We start from the raw sequence: 20,458 nt of genomic DNA on the forward strand, positions 1-20,458 counted from the left end.
CACACATGTACATGTACATGTAGGTCTGCAATGCAACCCAACTGCCATTAGTAATCATACAGTGTAGTAGTACAGTGTATTGTTAGATTGACAGTACAAGTAGTACACTAGTAGTAGTGATCATAGTAATCCAACACTACACTACACTACACTACACTACACTACACTACACTACACTACACTACACTACACTACACTACATAATTACCTTACCTGTCCCCGGGGAAAATTGCAATTCCGCGGCCGCGTTTTTTTCCGCGTTTTTTTCGATTTTTTAAAAGACCGCATTTTCCGCGATTTTCCCGCGTTTTTTGAACTTTTTTGTTGCACTACACGTACACACAGTGCACTGTTCGGTCAGGAACGTCTCATCGTGGCGGCTTTTTACTCAAAAATGACGAGTGCTTACACCCGAGACATGTTACACAGGAAGAATATCAGTAAGAGTGGAGAGGTGGCAAACAGCATCACGGCTGCAACAGCACCGGCCAAAATGTGAATAGTACGGTAGAAGACACCCTGGTCCATGGGGAACGTGGTACCCAGTTCGGCGTCGTAACGAAAGCAGCCGTAGCAGCACGCGTCCCAGCAGCTGTACCGATCCACCTGTATACAGCAGCAGTCCACCGCGTCCTGCACGTTGTTGCTATGCCAACAGCGAGCGCAGGCGCTCGAGGATTCACAGCAGCACACGTGCGTGTACGTGCAGTCCAGGCACTCAGCACAGCATTCACCGCAGGCAGAGGCACAGCGCTTGCTGCCGCTCCGCTGCTGCTGGTGTGTCAACGGTGAGTGGGATGCCGCGGAGGCGGCCGTCAGCCGACTATCCCCGTGTTGAAGCGGAGGCGGTGGTGCCACACCCCCTAGACCGGGAGCGTGCCGATTATCTGATGGATTGTACGCCGCTGGAAGATGCCGTCCGGTTGCTGCTGTTGGTGCTGTTGTTACAGGCGGTGGCGGCGTTGATGGCCGACAGTCCGGCATCTCCATGGACAATGCCTCGTTGTAGCTCGGTGGCGGCTCTTCGCTTACTGTTCAGATCAAAGAGATGGGAAATGATGCATGGATGCATGGACAGGCATTTGAGCAGACGAGTGCACGGACGCTCACATATGCACGCACACACAAATGTACAACCACACACGCACACACACTCTCACACACACACACACACACACACACAGACACACACACATCCCAGCCAGCTCGCATTAAAAATACACACAAGCACGCACACACACACGAGCACGAGCACGCACACACACACACACACACACACACACACAAACAAATTTAAAACTTCAACACATAGGATCCAGTTGTTGAGGTACGGAGAGTCAGGGCCAGGGGAGTGATAGGCTAAAGAACGGGATGGGTTAGTGGTCACTGCAAAAACTAGAGTCATCAGGAAGCGTAGGTGAGTGTTCATGTCCAAGGGAACTCAGCGGCGCCGGATACACTACGGTCACTACGGTAATGACCGTACCATTCTTTGCCCCGGTAACCGTAAAACAAAAAAAAGCACCGATTCGAGCTCCAGATTTGGAAAAAAAATCAGCGGAGCGACCCGCACGCAACAAGTAAATTGTGCCTCAGATGGCGGACCGTGCCACTCCAAATTACCTTCCGACGCCCCTGCCCCTGCCTGCAACTGATAACGAGAGGCCGGAGTTGCTGGAAACAGAAGTAACCAGCACTATTATTAATAATATTGCGTACAAGTACTGAAATTTCACAAATTTGCGGTGTACTTTTATTTCCGGCACTTTCGGTGCATCTGTTTCATACCTACAATTTCAATACACCAAACAAACACTAACACACATAATCCAATAGGGAACTGCTTCTCTGTACCGAAAATTTCTGTTCACCTAACCTGGCCTTTTGCCCTCATACCGAAAAGATCGAGCACCTACAATTTCTGAGTTCTTGTGTGGTTTGAGATGGGGAGGTGGGATGGATTACAAACTGAAAGCTGATAAACAGGCGGTGTGATCAAACAATGAACTACCCGAAACCAGAAAGAAGAACAGTTTGCCACCACCGTGCACGGAGACAGCTGATTTGAACAACTACTGTTCCATGTGTACCAGCTCGGCTAAACCGTGCTACAAAAGCCATGTTTTGACTTGCACAGCGACCATGGACTTGCTATGCAGTGTCGTTATTCAGATGCAGTATCGGGCCATATATGAACTAGGAGTACAGAATCTGTAAGCTAGGAGTACAAATCTGTAAGCTAGGAGTACAAATCTGTAAGCCAGGAGTACAACAGCAGACGGCTCCGATTTTGAAAGATCTTCAATATAGGGACTGACTGTGCACGTAGCTCCATGAGCTTTACACCGCTGGGATAGAGGGGCACATACACCGCTCTATCAACCTCAGGGGCATCGGACACGGTACGGTCACTACGGTATTGACCGTACCACTTTTTGGCCCCAGGCACCCCATAAATCAGTCCAAAGCACTGATTTGGAATCTAAATTTCGAACATTTTCAGCGGAGCCATCCCTGCCAATAAGTAAACTGTGTATCAGATGGCTGACCGCGCACCGCCTTTTAAGATGGAAAGTTACCTTACCACGCTCCAGAACCTGGTATAGCCATGGATAACAATCACCCCCAAAGGTGTACGTATTTCACAGAATTCCAAACCCCTACTAAGGTTAACAGGACTCACTTCCGGTGCTTTGCAGACACTTTGAATTGAGTGCTGCAAGTAAAGAAATCATGTTTACTTCATCTGATCTGTGCATGTTACGGGCACTTCGGTCTACCGGGCACCCTTTGAGCAAATTTCAGTGGAAATATTACTACGTCTGTCACTTGGATGCAGTGAATGGGATTTTCGGTCTTTGACCACTTTGCTGGTGGGCTGATCTACTCCCCCCCCCCCCCCCCCATCGTTTTAGGAGCTGCATATGCACCTTAGATCTTTGCAGGATGGCGCCGCTGCTATGGATGCTGAAAACTCAGTCTAACCGAGTTTCACGCAACCGTGAATCTTTTTTGTTGTTGTTTTTTTGTCACTTTTGTGGAAATAGTGACGCCACATGCCATATCTATGGCTTTTTCCCCATCAAAATGTGTTTGATTCGGAGTTACGGACATTTCAAATTTACGGGCAGTGCCAGGTCCCGCACCACCCGGATAAACAAGGTATGAGTGTATCTGTGATCTGTGTTGATTGCATGTCCTGTGAGATTGAGACGAACAAACAAAAATAAATAAACAAACCATCTGATCCTCAGACCACTACAGTACTGTCGGTCGCCGAAAAACTGGCGGGTCAGCCTCCTAGCCTAGACCGTTGTTATTTTCACGTACTAGTCCATGGGCAGTTGAGTCACTGAGTATACATTGGTATGCTGTGCTTGGTGAAATCCCAGCCGGGTCGTTCTTTACCGCCCAACACTACTGTCACATTGCACATTTTCTGTAATCTTTTGTTTTCGTGGAGCGCTTGGGTTGCAATGAAGCCGAGACCCCACGGCCGGTCAAGCTGCCCCTGCCTCTCCCCCACTGCTGCCATTCCATATGTCTCATCGCTGCCTTGCTGCTTTGTGTCGTCAAATGTGTGTGTGTTTTTTTTTGTAAAAATACACCAGTGGGATTGTGACTGAACAACTCACTGATATCGTTCACGACCGTTGTTGGCGGCCGTGCCTGAGCCGGAGATGCCTGTACACCGGGTAACGGGGTTGTCATTGGCGACGCTGGCAGGGAAATGGCCGCCACCGTCGAGCGATGCACAACGCGTCTCGGGATGCCCGGTGACGGAGTATGAACGATGAAGTTTGGCGGCGACTGTGAATTGCCAAGCCGCTGCTCATTGTACCTAATCAGTTCGGCCAGTGAGAGGAAATCCACGCCCTGCATTGCGGTACGGTACAGCATAAAGTCATAGACATGCTACTGTAAGACCAGTAATGTTAACGGACATTTAATTCTAACGATTTAACGAATTTAAACAATTCGTTAACATTTGAAGTCGTTATGTACAAAACTATATGTATGTGTACAGTTATTTGCCGGTTTTGAGACAGAATTCGTTAGAATTTCACCTCGCTAACCCACAAAAATCTGGAGATCGTTAACTTCAATTGACGTTAAAATATCTGGTCTCACAGTGGTACTATGAACCCAAGAAGCGTGCTCCAGGAGGTACCAAAGTATCTAATGTATTGAGTATAAACCGCCCTGGGGTGTAAGCCGCACACAGATTTGCTGTCACGAAATACAGACATCGACGCTGTACTTCACGGTTAATTTGGCAATCGTCGTATAAACCGAAACGGCCTTTTGTGGGTGGAGTACGAGTGTTACAAGTGCAGCTTATAATAATAATAATAAAACAGGTCGCGTAATGAAGCAGCATAACGATAGATGCGCGAAGCCATGATGCCTGGTCCGCTTCTGTCCTGGGTTCATTACCCCGTGCATTGCAGCCGTGAGCAAAACCAGCTCAGGCTGAGAGTTCTCTCCATGATTGCTTGTCCAAAGCAGCTTATATACTCTGGAAAATACGGCAAATCCAAACAGTGAGAAGCTCTACTGGAACATGATAATATTGAGTTCGCCATTGGCAAAACCCCACAGCATGTAGTGCAGTGTTTATGATGTGCAAGCCTGGCATTGCCTCAGCAAGCAAGTGAGTAGTGAAGATAGCACTCCCTGACAGGAAGCCCCACAGCTCATGCGAGTCAAGGCAGATCATTGGAGGATGTGGCAGCTTGGGACCTGCGTGGGACTGGAATCTCGGAGGCGCACTTTGCTCAAGACCGGAGGGACTAACGTGAGTTTAGTTTTCGGAAGCCACAAAGCCAGCCCCAACCAAGAGTGTTCATCTGTGTCTGCGTCCGTGACTCCCATCGTCAGACGACTTATCTCGACATAAAAATCATTATCTCGCCAAACAGCTATCATTGCCTTTAGCGATGGGCTCTCCAACGGTCCAAAGGTGTGTGTGTGTGTATGTGTGTGTGTGTGTGTGTGTGTGTATGTGTGTGTGTGTGTGTATGTGTGTGTGTGTGTGTGTGTGTGTGTGTGTGTATGTGTGTGTGTGTGTGTGTGTATGTGTGTGTGTGTGTGTGTGTGTGTGTGTGTGTGTCCACCCAGAGTTTGAGGATTTCAGAGGGTGTGGGCAGCGGTTCAATAGACAATTGTGTCATCTTTCCAAGATGCCCTTTGAATCTCTCTCCCCTCTCCCAGGGAGGCTCTGTGACCAATCATGGCAGTGAGCAAGTACAAGTACAAGTGTGTGTGTGTGTATGTGTGTGTGTGTGTGTGTGTGTGTGTGTGTGTGTGTGTGTGTGTGTGTGTGTGTGTGTGTGTGTGTGTGTGTGTGTGCATGTGTGCGTGTGTGTGTCCGTGTGTGTGTGTGTGTTTGTGCATGCATGTGCAGGCATTCGTTTGCCGAGTAACTACACATACCGGTAGCCTCACCTGTCCCTGTAAAAAGAAATTCCCGTTCCGCTCAACAATGAGACTGTGTAGAAGATCATTTTGCAGCGTACTGCAGGACAGAGAAAGACACACAACGTGATACATGCCCCATACCGTACCGTAAGAGCGCCCCACCAGCTTTTCAACGAACACCAGCTATCTGTGCACCTCAGGATAGTAGCTAAATATTAGACCCCAGTAACTGTAACCCTTGGAGCCAGCATGTATTCACGGGTATGGTTTGAAAGGGTACCATATGGAAGTATGCGCTCTGGAAGGGTTTGCGAAATCATGCTATACCGTGCCGATCATAGTACTTGACACCAAAACCTGCGAGCAATACGTCTCCAAATATGTCGTCTACTGAAAAATTAGGTCTCTATGGCATTGACATCAGTGTTTCTTAGCGCTCTGCTGCTGCCAGGAAACCAGAAAGCTAGTTTGTCTTAGCACCCGCGATATACTAGGGGGGGGGGGGGGGGGGAGATAGCCTGAAAGCCACACGGAGGGAGTACGAGCTTCGTATGGCATAAGCCTAAACAATTAACCATCAGTTCCCTCACCGTATAGATATGACATAGGATCCGTCCTGTGTGCTGCGCTTCCTGACCAGAAATGTGCCGTTAAATCGTAGCCGCTGCTCAGCTAGATCACGACTAATGTTACCATGGTACCATCTGAGAATGGGAAAATAGGAACATAGGAAAATAGGAACAATTTATTTGACAATATGAGAGAGAGAGAGAGAGAGAGAGAGAGAGAGAGAGAGAGAGAGAGAGAGAGAGAGAGAGAGAGAGAGAGAGAGAGAGAGAGAGAGAGAGAGAGAGAGAGAGAGAGAGAGAGAGAGAGAGAGAGAGAGAGAGAGAGAGAGAGAGACAAAGAGAGAGACAAAGAGAGAGACAAAGAGAGAGACAAAGAGAGAGACAAAGAGAGAGAGAAAGAAAGAGAGAGAGAGCATGTGGAAGTAAACCAAGAGTACATAACCCCCAAGAGTGTGCAACTGCCTGCACAACCTATACAGTGCTGCGACGGCAGAACTTCACATCACGTGACATGGTTCAAAGGTTATGCTGGCAAACAGTGCAAAGTGACCACAAGGAGAGTTGAACCCAAAGCAGGGTTGCGTACAACCCTGTATCTATCATGCACAGGGTGCAAATAATGCGTACATGTTTGTCACGTGATGTGAAGTTCTGCCGTCGCAGACCCCATAGCTGGAGGGGCACACTCTGGGGGGAGGGGGTAATGTACTCTTGGTTATACCGAATTCAATGGTAAATAGGCCGAAAGGTGCTGCTTCTCCTCCTATACTATCAAGTATGTTGCACCATTCAAGCAGCAGCCGAGGGAGTTAGAGGAAGAGGGTAGAGAGTGGTAGAGCAACGCCGATGACTCTCAACGGCAAGAACACTACCAGGCGGACATCCAACCACAACGCGGCGACCGGAGTCAATGCCCAACGAGCCTCGAAAATGTCGGCAAGCATGCCTACGGTAATGTGTGTTCAAAACTGTAAATACCATGGAGATGCCTAACAGCCGCAGTGTAACACCCGGCTATGTGACGAACACAAAAGGGAAGCGTGTACGAGCGCATATGGAAGCAGGAGCTCTAGGCGCGTGCATACGGGGTGCAGGAGTTGCACCATAATTATACGGAAGTATGCCATATACATCAATAACACCACGGTGCGATGACAAGTGAGTGTAAGGTGTGAATGCCCCGGGAGTCTATCATATTACTTGTCTCACTGCCAATACCATCCAGTATTCTTACATGATCCACACAGCCGTATATTATGAGGAAAACGTATTCCTGTAGCTATGCAGAAGATCAGAGATCTTACTCATAGAAGCGCCTGGCGCTAGCCAGGGTCCACAGCGCTTTATTTTGTATGTTTGTGTGTGTATACGTGTGGTCCGTCATCGCGTGACCCCATGAGCGAGTTCAGCGAACAGATCACGATGATGAACAAGCACAGCGAAGGGTCCTGAACTAGCTCTCTTGTTTGCCTATACACTCGTATCTCTCTAACCCGGATCTCCAAGACTTAGTTACGGGCACCTCAGTCTACGGGACACCCTGGGGGTGAGTCTTAATGGAAATATTACTACTCGTTTGCCAATTTCGTGCACATAGAGACGTCACGATCTCTGGCCCTTCCCTATCAGAATGTATGAGATTCGGAGTTACGGACATTTCAAAGTTACTGGCACTGCCCGTTCCCGGGTCGCCCGGATAAGCGACGGTATGAGTATATCTACAACAACTGTAACTTGGAGGTCGTGTTGCTGGTATCAGTGACGTTTGGCCTGAGAGCGCATGTAATGTAGAGTAAAAACCTGTAACTAAAGACCACCTTGACTAGAGACCAGCCTGGTACTACAGTAAAACCTGCAACTAAAGGCCACCGTGACTAGCGACCGGCCTGGTACTACAGACCACTTCACCAGGCACGGACGGTCTCACGTTCATAAATTAATAATATTATGGTTGAGTGGTGCAAACCTCTAACTAAGGACCACCTGCCACTAAAGACCGCTTTCTCTGGCCCCACAGGGTGGTCGTTAGTTACAGGTTTTACTGTAGCTGGCACTGAACGTAATTCAAATTTTTAAATCTTGCCCAGTCCATAATTATTATTATGTGTGACGACAATTACAATGCATGCCATGATGAACCATTTGAAAATGCACAGCATGCCTAGATAACATCACTGGCATTGTACTCACTCGTAAAGAGAGAGTGGATCGGTTGTCGTGCCATTTGCCATGTCTGAATACCGCGCAGTGCGACAGCTAGCAATCCAGGTACGGCGGGTTTACGTGCAGCGCGTTCCCTTGCCAGCCAGTCAGCCAACAACAAGTGCACGTCCCCGCAACTCAAGTATCTGCACTGGGCCACTCCGAATCGCCACATGCACTTCACCGCCTCACGGTCGGCTCCTGGGCATGTCTGTGCGCGCCTGATTACGGAGCGTCTGGGGCTCTGCAATTGCGCAAGACTAGCTCGTCGCCGCTGAGCGCGATAGCGCCTCAGACAAGAACAAACATTGATCTCAACTCAAATTATCCGGTGTATGTTTCCAAACCACTTTGAGCTCTTTGATACTTCGGACAAGCTCTCTGGTTGCTACTTCAGACAGATAGAGCAGAGGATTTTGGCTGGGGAAAGAAACCACCACTTGGTCTTCCACCGTTTGCATCAGTGGCCAGTTGGGACCTAGCGCAGCAACCGGATCATTTTCAGCTGCAGGATTTCTTGAACACGAAACATCACATCAATTTATTCAATAACATTATTGGATTACTGCAACGCTGCCCGGCCGGCCGGCCTATCAATCATAATCCTAGCCTAGGCCATGCACTGATGCAGGCATTGGGCTACTCGTAGAAGTACTACAGATACAATCATGTATTGTTGAGGGAGTGACATCCACACGGCCGGGCCGACAGGAGGAGTGCCTGGGTACCGGGTGAGACTGACTCAGAGACAGTGAGAGTGGCGAGTGAACGCCGACTTTTGTAGTGACACTGACAGTTGGGCACCATATCCGTAGATCCACGTACAAGTAAAATGTCTGGGCATGGGATCCTCTGCGATCTTAATCCGCGTGCCAAACCAAGCAGCAAGCTGGTCAGGTAGAGCGGCTGCATGCATATCATAATGCAGCCCAGACCAAGGCAGCGGCCAGGCGCAAACTACTGCATGACTGAAACGTGCAAAACCGCACGAAAAACTACTCCATCTCCCGCATTTCCGTGCAGAAGCAGCGGGGGTTGTTGACATCTGTCCGGAATCAGCCAAAAATATCCTCAGTCAGCCAGAACTGTTACTTTGGCAGAAGGCCGAAGCATACACGGACACGCGTGATATGCGCAGATCATACCGGCCGGGTCGGTACACATTATTATTTTTACAGTACGAACTGTTAGAGTTACGCCCAGACAGTGCAGATAAAGGCAACAGCCATTAATTTTTAGATCCACCGTGAGTAATAGGAATATTACAATTAATAAAATATTTTGTCCACTGATTGAGGATACCAGACTGTACATGCATATCTGCGCACACACTGTTGGAGTGTTGCTCTAACCCGCGGCAAACTAAGGCAGAAGGAAGAAACAGCACCTGCTCACTGTTGTCCGGAAAATATCCTAAGTATAGTTGGAGCACTGCAATACATGCAAAAGCAGACTAGCTGATTGAGAGTTGATATCGGCCAAACAACTTCTTATAGGGATTCAGAGAAAAACAGCTGGCACTGCTTATTTACTTTAGCCCCTCATCCTGCGCACGCACGCACGCACACACACACACGCACGCACACATACATGTACAATCGTCATGTAGGTCTGCAATGCAACCCAACTCCCAAGTAATCATACAGTGTACATTAGTACTATTGTTAGATTGACAGTACTAGTACAGTAGTAGTGATAGTAATCCAACACTACACTACACTACACTAGTCACTATAGCAACAGGAGATGTAGCACCCACCAAAGACACACACCAAAGCCTAGCCAGCCGCTCACCACCGTTTATTGACACATGAGAAGTGACATCCTATATTGCCTCATTCTGGCCAGTACGCTCATATACATGTACATGTAGGTATGTACAAAGTATGTACAGTCAACTTCGCTAATAACGACTGCGGATATAACGACAATTCACGAATAACGACAGAATTTCCATGCTCAGAGCAAAGTCCCATCCCACTGTAATACATAATGAGACTTCGGGTACAACGGCACTTCGCGAATAGGGACACCTTTCTGATGCCCCGCTGAATGTCGTTATACGCAAAGTTGACGGTATGTACGTTATAACTACAGTGCTGGCAACTGAAATCCTACCCCCTTGGCGGCGCGCCGCGCCACCAAGGGGGTCGGATTTCAGTTGCCAGCACTGTATGGGATATCTCACAGGGAGTACAGTAAAAGCGTCCCAAAATCCGGGCGTGAATATCTTTACATTTCGAAACGTAAAGATATTCACGCCAGAGAGAATGTTTCTGGAGTTGGGGAAGTGAAGAGAAGGGAGTTCTACAAGTACAAGTATAAGGAGCTGCGTTGGATTTAACAGACAATAAGAAAATTGATATCGAGTAAGCTAAAGTTCTCTGTAAGATGGTGTGGGAACTCATGTCAACTCAATGTCAATAGAAATTAACGATTGCATCAATCTGGAGAAAAGGCCATACGCAAAGTTGTAACCATCAAGTTCATCATGCTAATAATAATTTTGATCGATGATACCAATCGGGAGTCTGCGATGTCTATGGCTGGCTGCGCAATGTCATCATCATTGTATTGAGAATGTCATACAGTCAGACCTCGCTTAATCGCACACACCCATTTTCCACAAAAAAATATCTGGACAGGCGAGCTAGGGAACCGGATAATTAAACACACATCCTATATGTATGTGTGTATGTATGACATTGTGCTGTAAATCAGTAACCAACGATTTTCTTCCGGATGGCGAGGGATCCGGATAAAAGAGGATCGGAAAAGCGAGGTTTGACTGTACGCCTGACAATCGCATACAGTTACCGCATGAACTGACTCAGAGTTGCCACAACCTAGCCTTGTGTCTTGTCGATCTGTGTATCATGCTCTGACAATCACATACCGTATACCGTCAGCCTTACTCGGAAGTGCACGTACTTGCAGTACAGCCCTGGACTGGCCCACTCGAAGTTACACGGGCCACTCTACGGAATGTCTAACTCGCCCTCGCAGCCTTCGCAGCACGCACGCAGAGAAAGACGAGAACCAGCACGGGAGACACGGACAGCAGGATCAGGGCGGCGACGATATATGACAGGACATGAATAACCTTGTAGAAATATCCCTGATGGTGCATGGGCCATGTGGTTGCCAACTCGGAGTCGTACTCAAAGCAGCAATTACATGCCAAGTCCCAACAATTACTACCATCGCCTTCCTGTATACAGCAACAATCAACGACCTTCTGTACCATATCGTCATGCCAACAGCGCGCGCAGACGCTCGAGGCTTCGCAGCAGCACAGGTTGCCATAGGTACATTCCATGCATTGAGTGCAGCATACACCGCAGGCAGGGGCACAGCGCTTGCCATCGCTCTGCTGTGCCGTGGCATGGGACGGTGATGGTGATGGTTGTGACGGTGGTGTGGGTGTGCAGTTCGGAGCTCCGCTGACTGCCACTGACTCAACATCTCTGCTTGCCGTCATGCAATGGCCCACCGGTGAGTGTCGTCCCAGGGCTGCTGCCGCCGCCGCAGGTGAACTGCCATCCGGAAGCTCTAGTTGAAGGGTGTCGTAATTCGGCGGTGACTCATTGCAAGCTGTGCTCAAGAGCAGGACACGGACACAAGCAATCACACACGGCATGCACCCACACATACATGTACGGCACAGCATCCACACATACGCCACAGCACCCACACATACGCCACAGCATGCATGCATCCACACACAGCCACGCACATCCACGCATGGACACAAACGAGCAAGAACCAGTTGGGTCACAAGAAATCGAACGGCCCTGTTTTATTTCCCAGGATACCATTACACAGTGTTACGCTAAATCCCATGCAAGGCTAACAAAGGTGGTGTTGTGACCTACAATCAAGCGTGGCGTATCACTGAAGCGAACGTACTGAAGGTCTCCGATGAGATCTGAAGATGGGGTTGTACTTGTAACATACAATTGGATGTTACGTTGAATCTGGGAAAAAATCTGATACTACTGCGGAGGTCACTGGTCATTAGGGCACCTACCCAACCTACCCACCTCAACTCAAACGTTCCAAATACGGTCTCTTTGCTGCATATATTTTTCTAGAAGAAAAGAGGACCAAAGAGCTACATTTTACGCTATAATGTCCACTAACACCACCAGCTACTTTACAGTCAGCTCATGCGATAACATTGCATGACACTGACCAACGGTACTGACGTTCTACACCTAACTGGCAATCAGCTCTAGCACATCTTGGATGCGCACTCCAACAGCCTTTGGTCCTCTTTTCTTCGGCTTATAAATTCATACTTGGCTCTCCATCCGGGTCTAACTATACGTTTTTTTCTGTTTCCATCCTGTTGATGGGCCATGTACAAATATTTGGTGACCAGTTGATGACGTATACAGCAGCCGAGAGACTGTGTTTTGAGTGTTTGTGCTGATGTACCCTAGTGAGTAATGTGCAACTGGCTGCAGTGGTGTCTGCGAGCGCTTAGAAGTGGCCACTGATCGGCTAAGTGCATGCCGAGAACACCATCGGTTTGACCGATGGTGTTCTCGGCATGTACTTAGCCGATCAGTGGCCACTTCTAAGCGCTCGCAGACTCCATTGCAGGCGTGACAGTAGCAAGAGACCAGTAGTCCTGACCTTGCCGATGTCCCAGTCTTTGGTGATTGTACTTGATAAGACCCTGCACAGACGTGAAGTCAACATTCTGCAAGGTATTGAAGAGATGATGACAACATAAAACAGAAGTTAATAGTGACGTTCTGCCATACGCGAAACACAGAGAAATCGCGTAGAGAGCAGGTGTCTGGGTAAGAGTCTACGACTTCGCGTGTTTTGGGTCCAGATTTCCACGTGGAGATGACGTTCTCTATGTTGTCGCACATGCAAAGAAAATGCGTACGGATCAGCTGGGTATCATTCAAATGCAGTCGATAGTCACTACTAGAGACTCATTTGTATGGGGAGAAGTCGGGGGTTCGCCCTGTACGTTGTATTTAGCATAGCAAGGACATTTTGGAAAACAGAAAAATGGGGTACGGGTTTACGAGGTAACTGTATCTCGTGCCCGCCCCTACTATTTTGACCTCGCTAGAACCCTGCACATGCACACACGCACGCACACACGCACACACGCACGCACACACACGCACGCACACACACACACACACACACACACATATACACACACACGCACGCACACACACACACAAAGTTTACCTGGCCATGCAGGTAATACGAACCATGTCGCTCGAATATTTGACTGTGAAGGACATCATTGTAGTAGGTTCTGGAGGACAAGAGAAACCAACGACTCCATTACAAATCAGCGCGCACGAACTATTCTCGAAGTATCGCACTCACCAGGGCCGGAGAATGGTTTTGGAGTGATCAGGCCGACCTTTGAGGAGGTCGGTGGGGAGCTTCCCCGGGAGAATTTTGAAAATTTACATGAAATAGAGCGGATTTGGGCATCTCGTGAGGCTCCGGAAAATGCAGGAAATCATAGTCAAAGAACAAAAGCACAACTTTTTTATATCCATATCACAAGTCACACAGTATGGGTGATGGTAGCATCGAAGAGATTGAACACTGCAAGGAATAGGTAAAAAAAACTATTGATAAAGACTTTAATAACTGCCGGTATGACCTCGTGTCGACTTCTCCGTGTTTGCATGATCGACTCCTTAACAGGGCCTCTCAGTCTCTGGCACAGCCTGGTGTACATGTACATGCATGCAGAGTGTACGTGTGCGCACACTCTGCGCGGGCTTCGGCTTCTCAAACGAACGATTATTTTTCGGCTTCCTCGATCTTTTCTAATTGTCCGCAAACTCCAACGCAGCCACTTACACATTAAGGAAACTTCACTCCTCAACTACAGGCCCGAACATTTGGAGTAATGTAAATCTTGACTAGTTTGAGGGAAAGACACAAACGGGAAAAGTCTGAAGAAGAAAAATTGACTGTCACCACCAGGACTCAAACCAGGGACCCTCTAAATCTTAATTTAAATTTGAATCGCAGTGAAGAGATCGTTTTTGGAGTTGAGAACTGAAGTTTCCTAAGTGTTCCTCGATCTCAAAAGACACGCCTTCTGAACATGAATCCACGATGGCCTAATGTAACGTCTAAAACCAACGAATGCAGCTAAGGAAAGCCTGGAAAGCACCCCACGATTGCATTAAACAGCCCGTTTTGCCGTGCGCTAATAAGTGACAATATTGATGACGCGGACCAAGTAACAGGGAGTAGTCCACAAGCCACACAAACTAGCTTCATGCTATAGAGGAAATGCTCGCCTACATGCGTCCACCCTTGGCACTGTACTCACCGTTTCGATATGACGTAGGATCCATTTCTACTGCATTTCCTGACCAGGAACGAGTTCACGGTCAGCCTTCGGGCAGCTTCATCTCGAGTTATAATACCATGATACCACCTATGGTAATACAGCAATTTCAAGAGATCAATATGTTGTTTCCATGGTTACTGGACACACAGGTTTTTTTATTTTTTTTTATTTCACCGTCCAATGGCAAAAGCCAATACAAAGGAAGGGGCATTAGCCAGCCCTGGCAGGTTCAATTGGCATGCCCGTCTGTGACGTCACAATTCAATGGCATTCACGTACAGTAAAACCTGTAACTAAAGACCACCGTGACTAGCGACCGGCCTGGTACTACAGTAAAACCTGTAACTAAAGACCACCGTGACTAGCGACCAGCCTGGTACTACAGTAAAACCTGTAACTAAAGACCACCGTGACTAGCGACCAGCCTGGTACTACAGACCACTTCGCCAGGCACGGACGGTCTCACATTCATTATGGTTGTGCAGTGCAAACCTCTAACTAAGGACCACCTGCCACTAAAGATCGCTTTCTCTGGCCCCAATGGGCGGTCGTTAGTCACAGGTTTCACCGTACATCGAAGTGCATAAGCGGTCGTCACAAATGGTGTTTTTCATCCCTGAATTGAGCATCGTTCATTTCATACTCGGAACCCCCCCCCTGAAATGAATGCAATTTTCTATTGCTATGTTGGATGACGCAAATCCTATGCATGTGAATATGCATGTACATTGTCTGTCGACTTCCAATTTTGGCCCACATCTCTAGCCAAGGGGGGGGGGGGGTAGAGGGGTGCAGAGCCCCCTACCCTGCTGGCACCTGTAGTAGACGGACTTCCTCCTACACACACCACTCATGATGTATTGCACTGTTCATTGCTGGCACCGGCATCAGGTCTCTTGTTACCTAAAGTATTATCTGTATTCTTCCTTCCACACAATCATTGAGCACTTATACGGCCAGTGATGCGTAACTGCCATTGTTCTTGGCTGCCATTATTCATAGTTCGCTAGCTCGGAGCTGTAACTAGACTTCAATCTCTTATATGGATCCGTCTTTCAGTTTCCCAGTTCAGTTGTTGTTGTTTAGTCTTCCCTTCCGTTTCAGTCTTGTTTTCTGTCTAGCTGACTTACTTCTGTGCTACCTAGTCCTCTGAATCACTTCTAAAACCTACTTCTGTAAACTAACTAATTTTGTGAGTTCGGAGAGACTGAACCAGTTTGCCTTGTAACTCAGTCGCTCACTACAGCACCCCCCCCCCCCCCAATCCCACTCTGATAGCGCACCGCCCTGCTCAGATGTTTGTGTTTTTTTCTGTTCACACAGCGAAAATGCGGCCGCTAATCGATCGTTCCACATGCTCTGTGCATACGAATGTTGCTTTTTTTGTGACAAGGTCAATAAGTGGGACATGGAACAAATGGGCACACTGCCTGTCCCCCACCCACCCCCTACAATTTTTCCTGCTTAGAACCCTGCTACTATGCATATGTGTTCTCCTTGCAGGCACAATGATTCAATGGCATAAAGACAGTGCCTATACCAATAGTTACTGTACCCCCGGCAAGTGGCTATAACGGTATAATCGTGCTTAGAGAAACCTGAGCCACGTGCCTAAAGCAGTGCCAAGGCTCTTGCCGCCCCTGCAGCCTTCAGTTGGGTGTTTTCGACTGTGCATGATGTCCCGGTAATTGAAATGTAATCGCGGCGCTATTTTCACGGGCGGGCGGATTTTGGCTACTGACTATGGTAGTATGCTTCTCCTTTACTAGAAGGATCTCCCTGGGGTTCTTAGCTCTCTTGAAGTACAGTCCCGCCGGTCGCCGAAGAACTAGGCGGGGGGGGGGGGGGGGGGTCAGCCTCCTAGACTAGACCGTTCTTGTTTTCATGTATTACAGTCTATGCACCGTTGAGTCACCGTGTATACATTGGTATGCTGTGCTATGTGCAATCCCAGTGTCTGCTCCAGAGCCGGGTCAGCGACCCGGTTGGAGGGTACTTGGACCCGTTTGGAAGGAAAAAGAACACCGAGTCACCTGTGACCCTGTTGGGAATACACACCACTGGGAGTCCTATTATGTACAGCAGGGAGTACTATTATGTACAGCAGGGAGTACTATTATGTACAGCTCCCTGATGTACATGTCCACATGCAGTAGCCGCACTTAACACGTTCCCGGCTCTGACCCGGATGCAAGGGTGTTGCCAGGTACACGGGTATCCACCCAGTTGGTTTGAAATCCTGGAGCAGACACTGAAATCCTGGAGCAGACACTGAAATCCTGGAGTACACTTGCATGTGACTTTGTGTGCGTGTGGTGCAAGCTCCAATATCTGCACCCACGGCCAGATATCGCCGGCCAGTGACTGCCCTATTGGATGCTCGAACAAAGGGCTCACACGTGCCGCAACGCTTTCTCACAGTCACTCTCCTAACCGACCTGTTCTGCCAGGAGTCTGCATTGTCGTGTTTCATGCTGTGTGTGCGTGCGTGCACTGTTGCGTAAGAGCCTGGAGCAGTGTTACGCACACGGCATGCCTGCATGTCCCTTGCATGCAGGGCAGTACAGGCAACGTTCTACAACGTAAAACCAGCAGGCACGGTTAGCATTCGAACTGTTCACGCTACCAAACTTCGACCGTCGGCCTGTACCGTTTTGTTGTGTGTTTGCAAGACATGGTTAGCAGTTCAGTTTCTGCCACAACGATCGACTTGTGACGTCACCCTAGTTGGAATTGTACCGTTTCGTTTCTCCCGGTAAACAGAGCATTCTATCGTCGAAACGATACCAAACCGACGGTATTTTAGGTGCTGGGAACGAGCACCGTTGGATTTAGCGTAAATGGTAAAATGCTAACCATGTCTGTTGTAGAGCAGTACTCACCGGTATCTGAAGAGGAGTTGATCCGTTATCGTGTCATGATTCGCCATCACTACAATCATGTACGTCCGACCACCATGCAGAAACCGTAAGTGGGCAGCAGTGCAGGCACCGTCAGCAAGCTATCCGTAGCCAGCACACGTAGCTATGAGTAAAGTAGTTACGCTCACCGATCTCAGCCGAGAAACCGTCGCCGATCTACCCAAGCTGAGTCGTCGCGTTGCATGCAATCCGATCCGTGATGAACAAACCAAGATTGGTGTCCGAGACGCTAATAAGATCCCTAGTCGCACACCGTTATCCGTACTGACTAGCTATCAGCAAATGACTATTTGTACGACAAATAGCGAGTACGAGTACTGCATGCCTTGTATTTACATAATCTTGTAGGTGCAAGCGACGAACATAATATCCTCCCCAGAATCATGAGACCACTTCGCCGCAAAGAGCAAAAGAAAATCGGATGCAGGAAATAATTATGTACTCGGGGTGAGCAGTCCAGGACCAAGTGGCAAGTGCTGTGCCGCGTGCATTCAGAGGTCTTGCCGAATGAATGAGGCGCGCGCGGCTAGCTCTGCCCTTCCCTTGTCCATGATGAAGTCATTGAAGACGATAGACTTCGCATCACAAGCTAATGTATTTAGATAGCTCATGAATTTCATTGATGCCAAACTGATCAAAGACGGCATGTTTGTCTGAGAGTGAGATCCAAACAAATGCCTTTTCCGTACAAGGCCATCTGGCACGGAAGGCCTCGGGCTCGGGCTTAGCCCATGTCGACTCAGTGTAGGTCTACATGTGTCTGGCAAATGACGCAAGTGCAATCTCGGAAACAGAACAGGGGGAAAACACGACAGATCCCCACACGTACTAACAGTTGCACTGCGCAACAGACAAAAGCACTAACGCCGCAGTAACGGTGGTGTCTTCATGACTGATCCACAGCCGCGGGCACAGGACCAGGCATAACCACGAACTAGCTAACTCGCGACCTTCGGATTATGGAAACCATACTATACATAGTCATAGACTATAGACTCAGGCATGGTCATAGACATGATAGAGGCACACACTTGCTTGTGACTTGATCTGCCGAGACCAGGGTTTTCACCACTAGTCACTCCCTGGTTGAGACTCATGTCATGAAGTCATGATAGTCGTCGTCTTCGTCGTCGACACTGCCGTCGTCATCGTCGTTGTCGTCATCGTCATCATCGTCGTTGTCGTCATCGTCGTTTTACCTTTTCTCAGCCAGTTCACAGTGACCTGGCCTGTGACACACACAGTACAGGAAGGTGAGAGTTTTGAACTGAAGAAAATATTTAATGGTCCCTGCTGGGATACTGGGCCGAGCTGGGGTAGGCTATGGTGAGAGGTTTAGGCCCCGGTCACACATGCACTTTTTTTTAGCAATACACAATCATGTATGACTGATTTTGAGTGAAAACAAGACTATTTTGTCCATGTTTGTTGTAGGCATCATACGAAGAAGAGTAGGACTGTTTTCTTGGCAAGGAGTAGTGAGGTTTTGTGTGAAATTTTAATTTTCGGCAATCACATTTCGTTAATTTCTTACTTTTTAAAAACAGTAGAAAAAAGATAAGGCACCCATTTTGATAATCCAGGGGATGGCCCACGCCTGGTACTGCCACTGCATTAAAATCATACGTAATGACTGATAAAATGCTACACCTGTGAAGTAAAAGAAAAAGGCCCAACCCTGCCCTGCCAGCTATTTGGGCTTACGGGGGGTCGCCATGGCAAATAATAATATTAAAGAACTATTATAGAAAATCTAAGTTTAATAGAGAAATAACACTAAGAGCAACAGCAGTGAAATTTACTAGTGTGAATTTTAACAATCAAAGCGAGAAATGAACAAAGGAGAAAGGAAGGAAAGACAACGTGATAACACATAACAGCAGTACTAAAGACTATAAAATTAATGACGGGAAGTGCCAGCTTCGGCAGCAACTAGGAAGGCAGAAGAAGAGACAGGTGCATGTACAGCGAAAACAGAGCGGCTACCACGCAGGCACATGACACTTGCTCTGAGCAACGCAAAGCTAAGGCGGCAGCGGATGAATGACATAACAACCGAATACGGTTCGCTGCTTTTCTCAGCAATGAGAGATGCAATACGCTTGTAAAGAGAGGCAGATTGCTTGCCCATGCCACCGGTTGTCGAGAAGACCAACGGGACAAATGAAGCATGCTCGATCTCCCGCAGCCTCTCTTCATACGATCTCTTCTTCGCTTTCTCATGGCGAACGTAGGTGGCAGAAATGGAGGAGGACTGGTTCAAAGACGCAAAAGGGTTGAAAACCCGGACGTCGAAGAAGGTGCGTTCGAACCGCCCTCCCCACACTCCATTTGCTGCTACGTCCAAGCGAGCCTGGTCGTCGCGGATGGCGGTGCGATAGCGAAGCTGCTCCCCACTCAGGGGCTCCAGATGAGGCTCTACAGATACGTTGGTGGCAACACGCTTCAAGAAACCAGCGATCACATCGCGGATCTCGTTGTGCCTGATGGTAGGGTAACCGCCGGTGGGGCACGAGAGGGCATGGGCCACTGTAAACTGGCTTCCACAAACGCACCCTGATGGCATGCGCTGTGGTTGCCAGTTGTACCTCAGGTGAACTCCATCGCGAAACTCCGCTTTGGAGAGGGCAAATCCATGGCGCTTCAAGGGCCTGCAGGTCAGCCAACTGGAAGAACCCTTCTCCACAGCCAGGTCGATTACACGCTGCTTGGCCTCCGGCAGACTGGAGCGGAGCAGCAGGGCTTGGGCTTTGACAGCATTCCGTGCTGTTATCCTCACCTCCGCCTTGGCAGTACGAACGAGACTGGTTGCAGAGCCGTCAGTCACCCTTCGCGATGCATCATACTGGGATGCGAGATCCATGGGATTGCCCAGCCTGAGCCCTCCGTGACGACATGGAAGCGCAAGAATTGACCTTTGCTCCGAGTTGACAATATGGCTGGTAAGAGCGGGGATGAGCCTCTCCATTAGCAGCTTCTCCACAGGTGTC

At 48.6% G+C, this 20,458-nt stretch overlaps 2 protein-coding genes across 2 annotated transcripts; both read right to left on the reverse strand.

The window, feature by feature from the left end:
* Positions 1-357: 357 nt before the first annotated feature.
* Positions 358-8,921, reverse strand: LOC135830107 (SH2 domain-containing protein 3C-like). Its single transcript, XM_065342497.1, has 5 exons — positions 8,181-8,921; positions 6,012-6,125; positions 5,449-5,518; positions 3,636-3,876; positions 358-1,031 (listed from the first exon to the last, which is right to left on the reverse strand). Exons 1-5 carry the CDS (start codon positions 8,219-8,221, stop codon positions 406-408), a joined length of 1,092 nt encoding a protein of 363 aa, XP_065198569.1. The 5' UTR covers positions 8,222-8,921; the 3' UTR covers positions 358-405.
* A 1,562-nt stretch (positions 8,922-10,483) lies between these two features.
* Positions 10,484-17,987, reverse strand: LOC135829461 (uncharacterized). The gene is made up of 5 exons (XM_065341862.1): positions 17,430-17,987; positions 14,527-14,634; positions 13,413-13,482; positions 12,834-12,900; positions 10,484-11,786 (listed from the first exon to the last, which is right to left on the reverse strand). The coding sequence occupies exons 1-5, from the start codon at positions 17,486-17,488 to the stop codon at positions 11,182-11,184; spliced, it is 909 nt and encodes a 302-aa protein (XP_065197934.1). The 5' UTR covers positions 17,489-17,987; the 3' UTR covers positions 10,484-11,181.
* Between the last annotated feature and the right edge of the window lie 2,471 nt (positions 17,988-20,458).

The sequence above is a fragment of the Sycon ciliatum genome, chromosome 13 (genome assembly GCF_964019385.1).
Source record: "Sycon ciliatum chromosome 13, ocSycCili1.1, whole genome shotgun sequence".
In the NCBI taxonomy this organism is placed as follows: domain Eukaryota; kingdom Metazoa; phylum Porifera; class Calcarea; order Leucosolenida; family Sycettidae; genus Sycon; species Sycon ciliatum.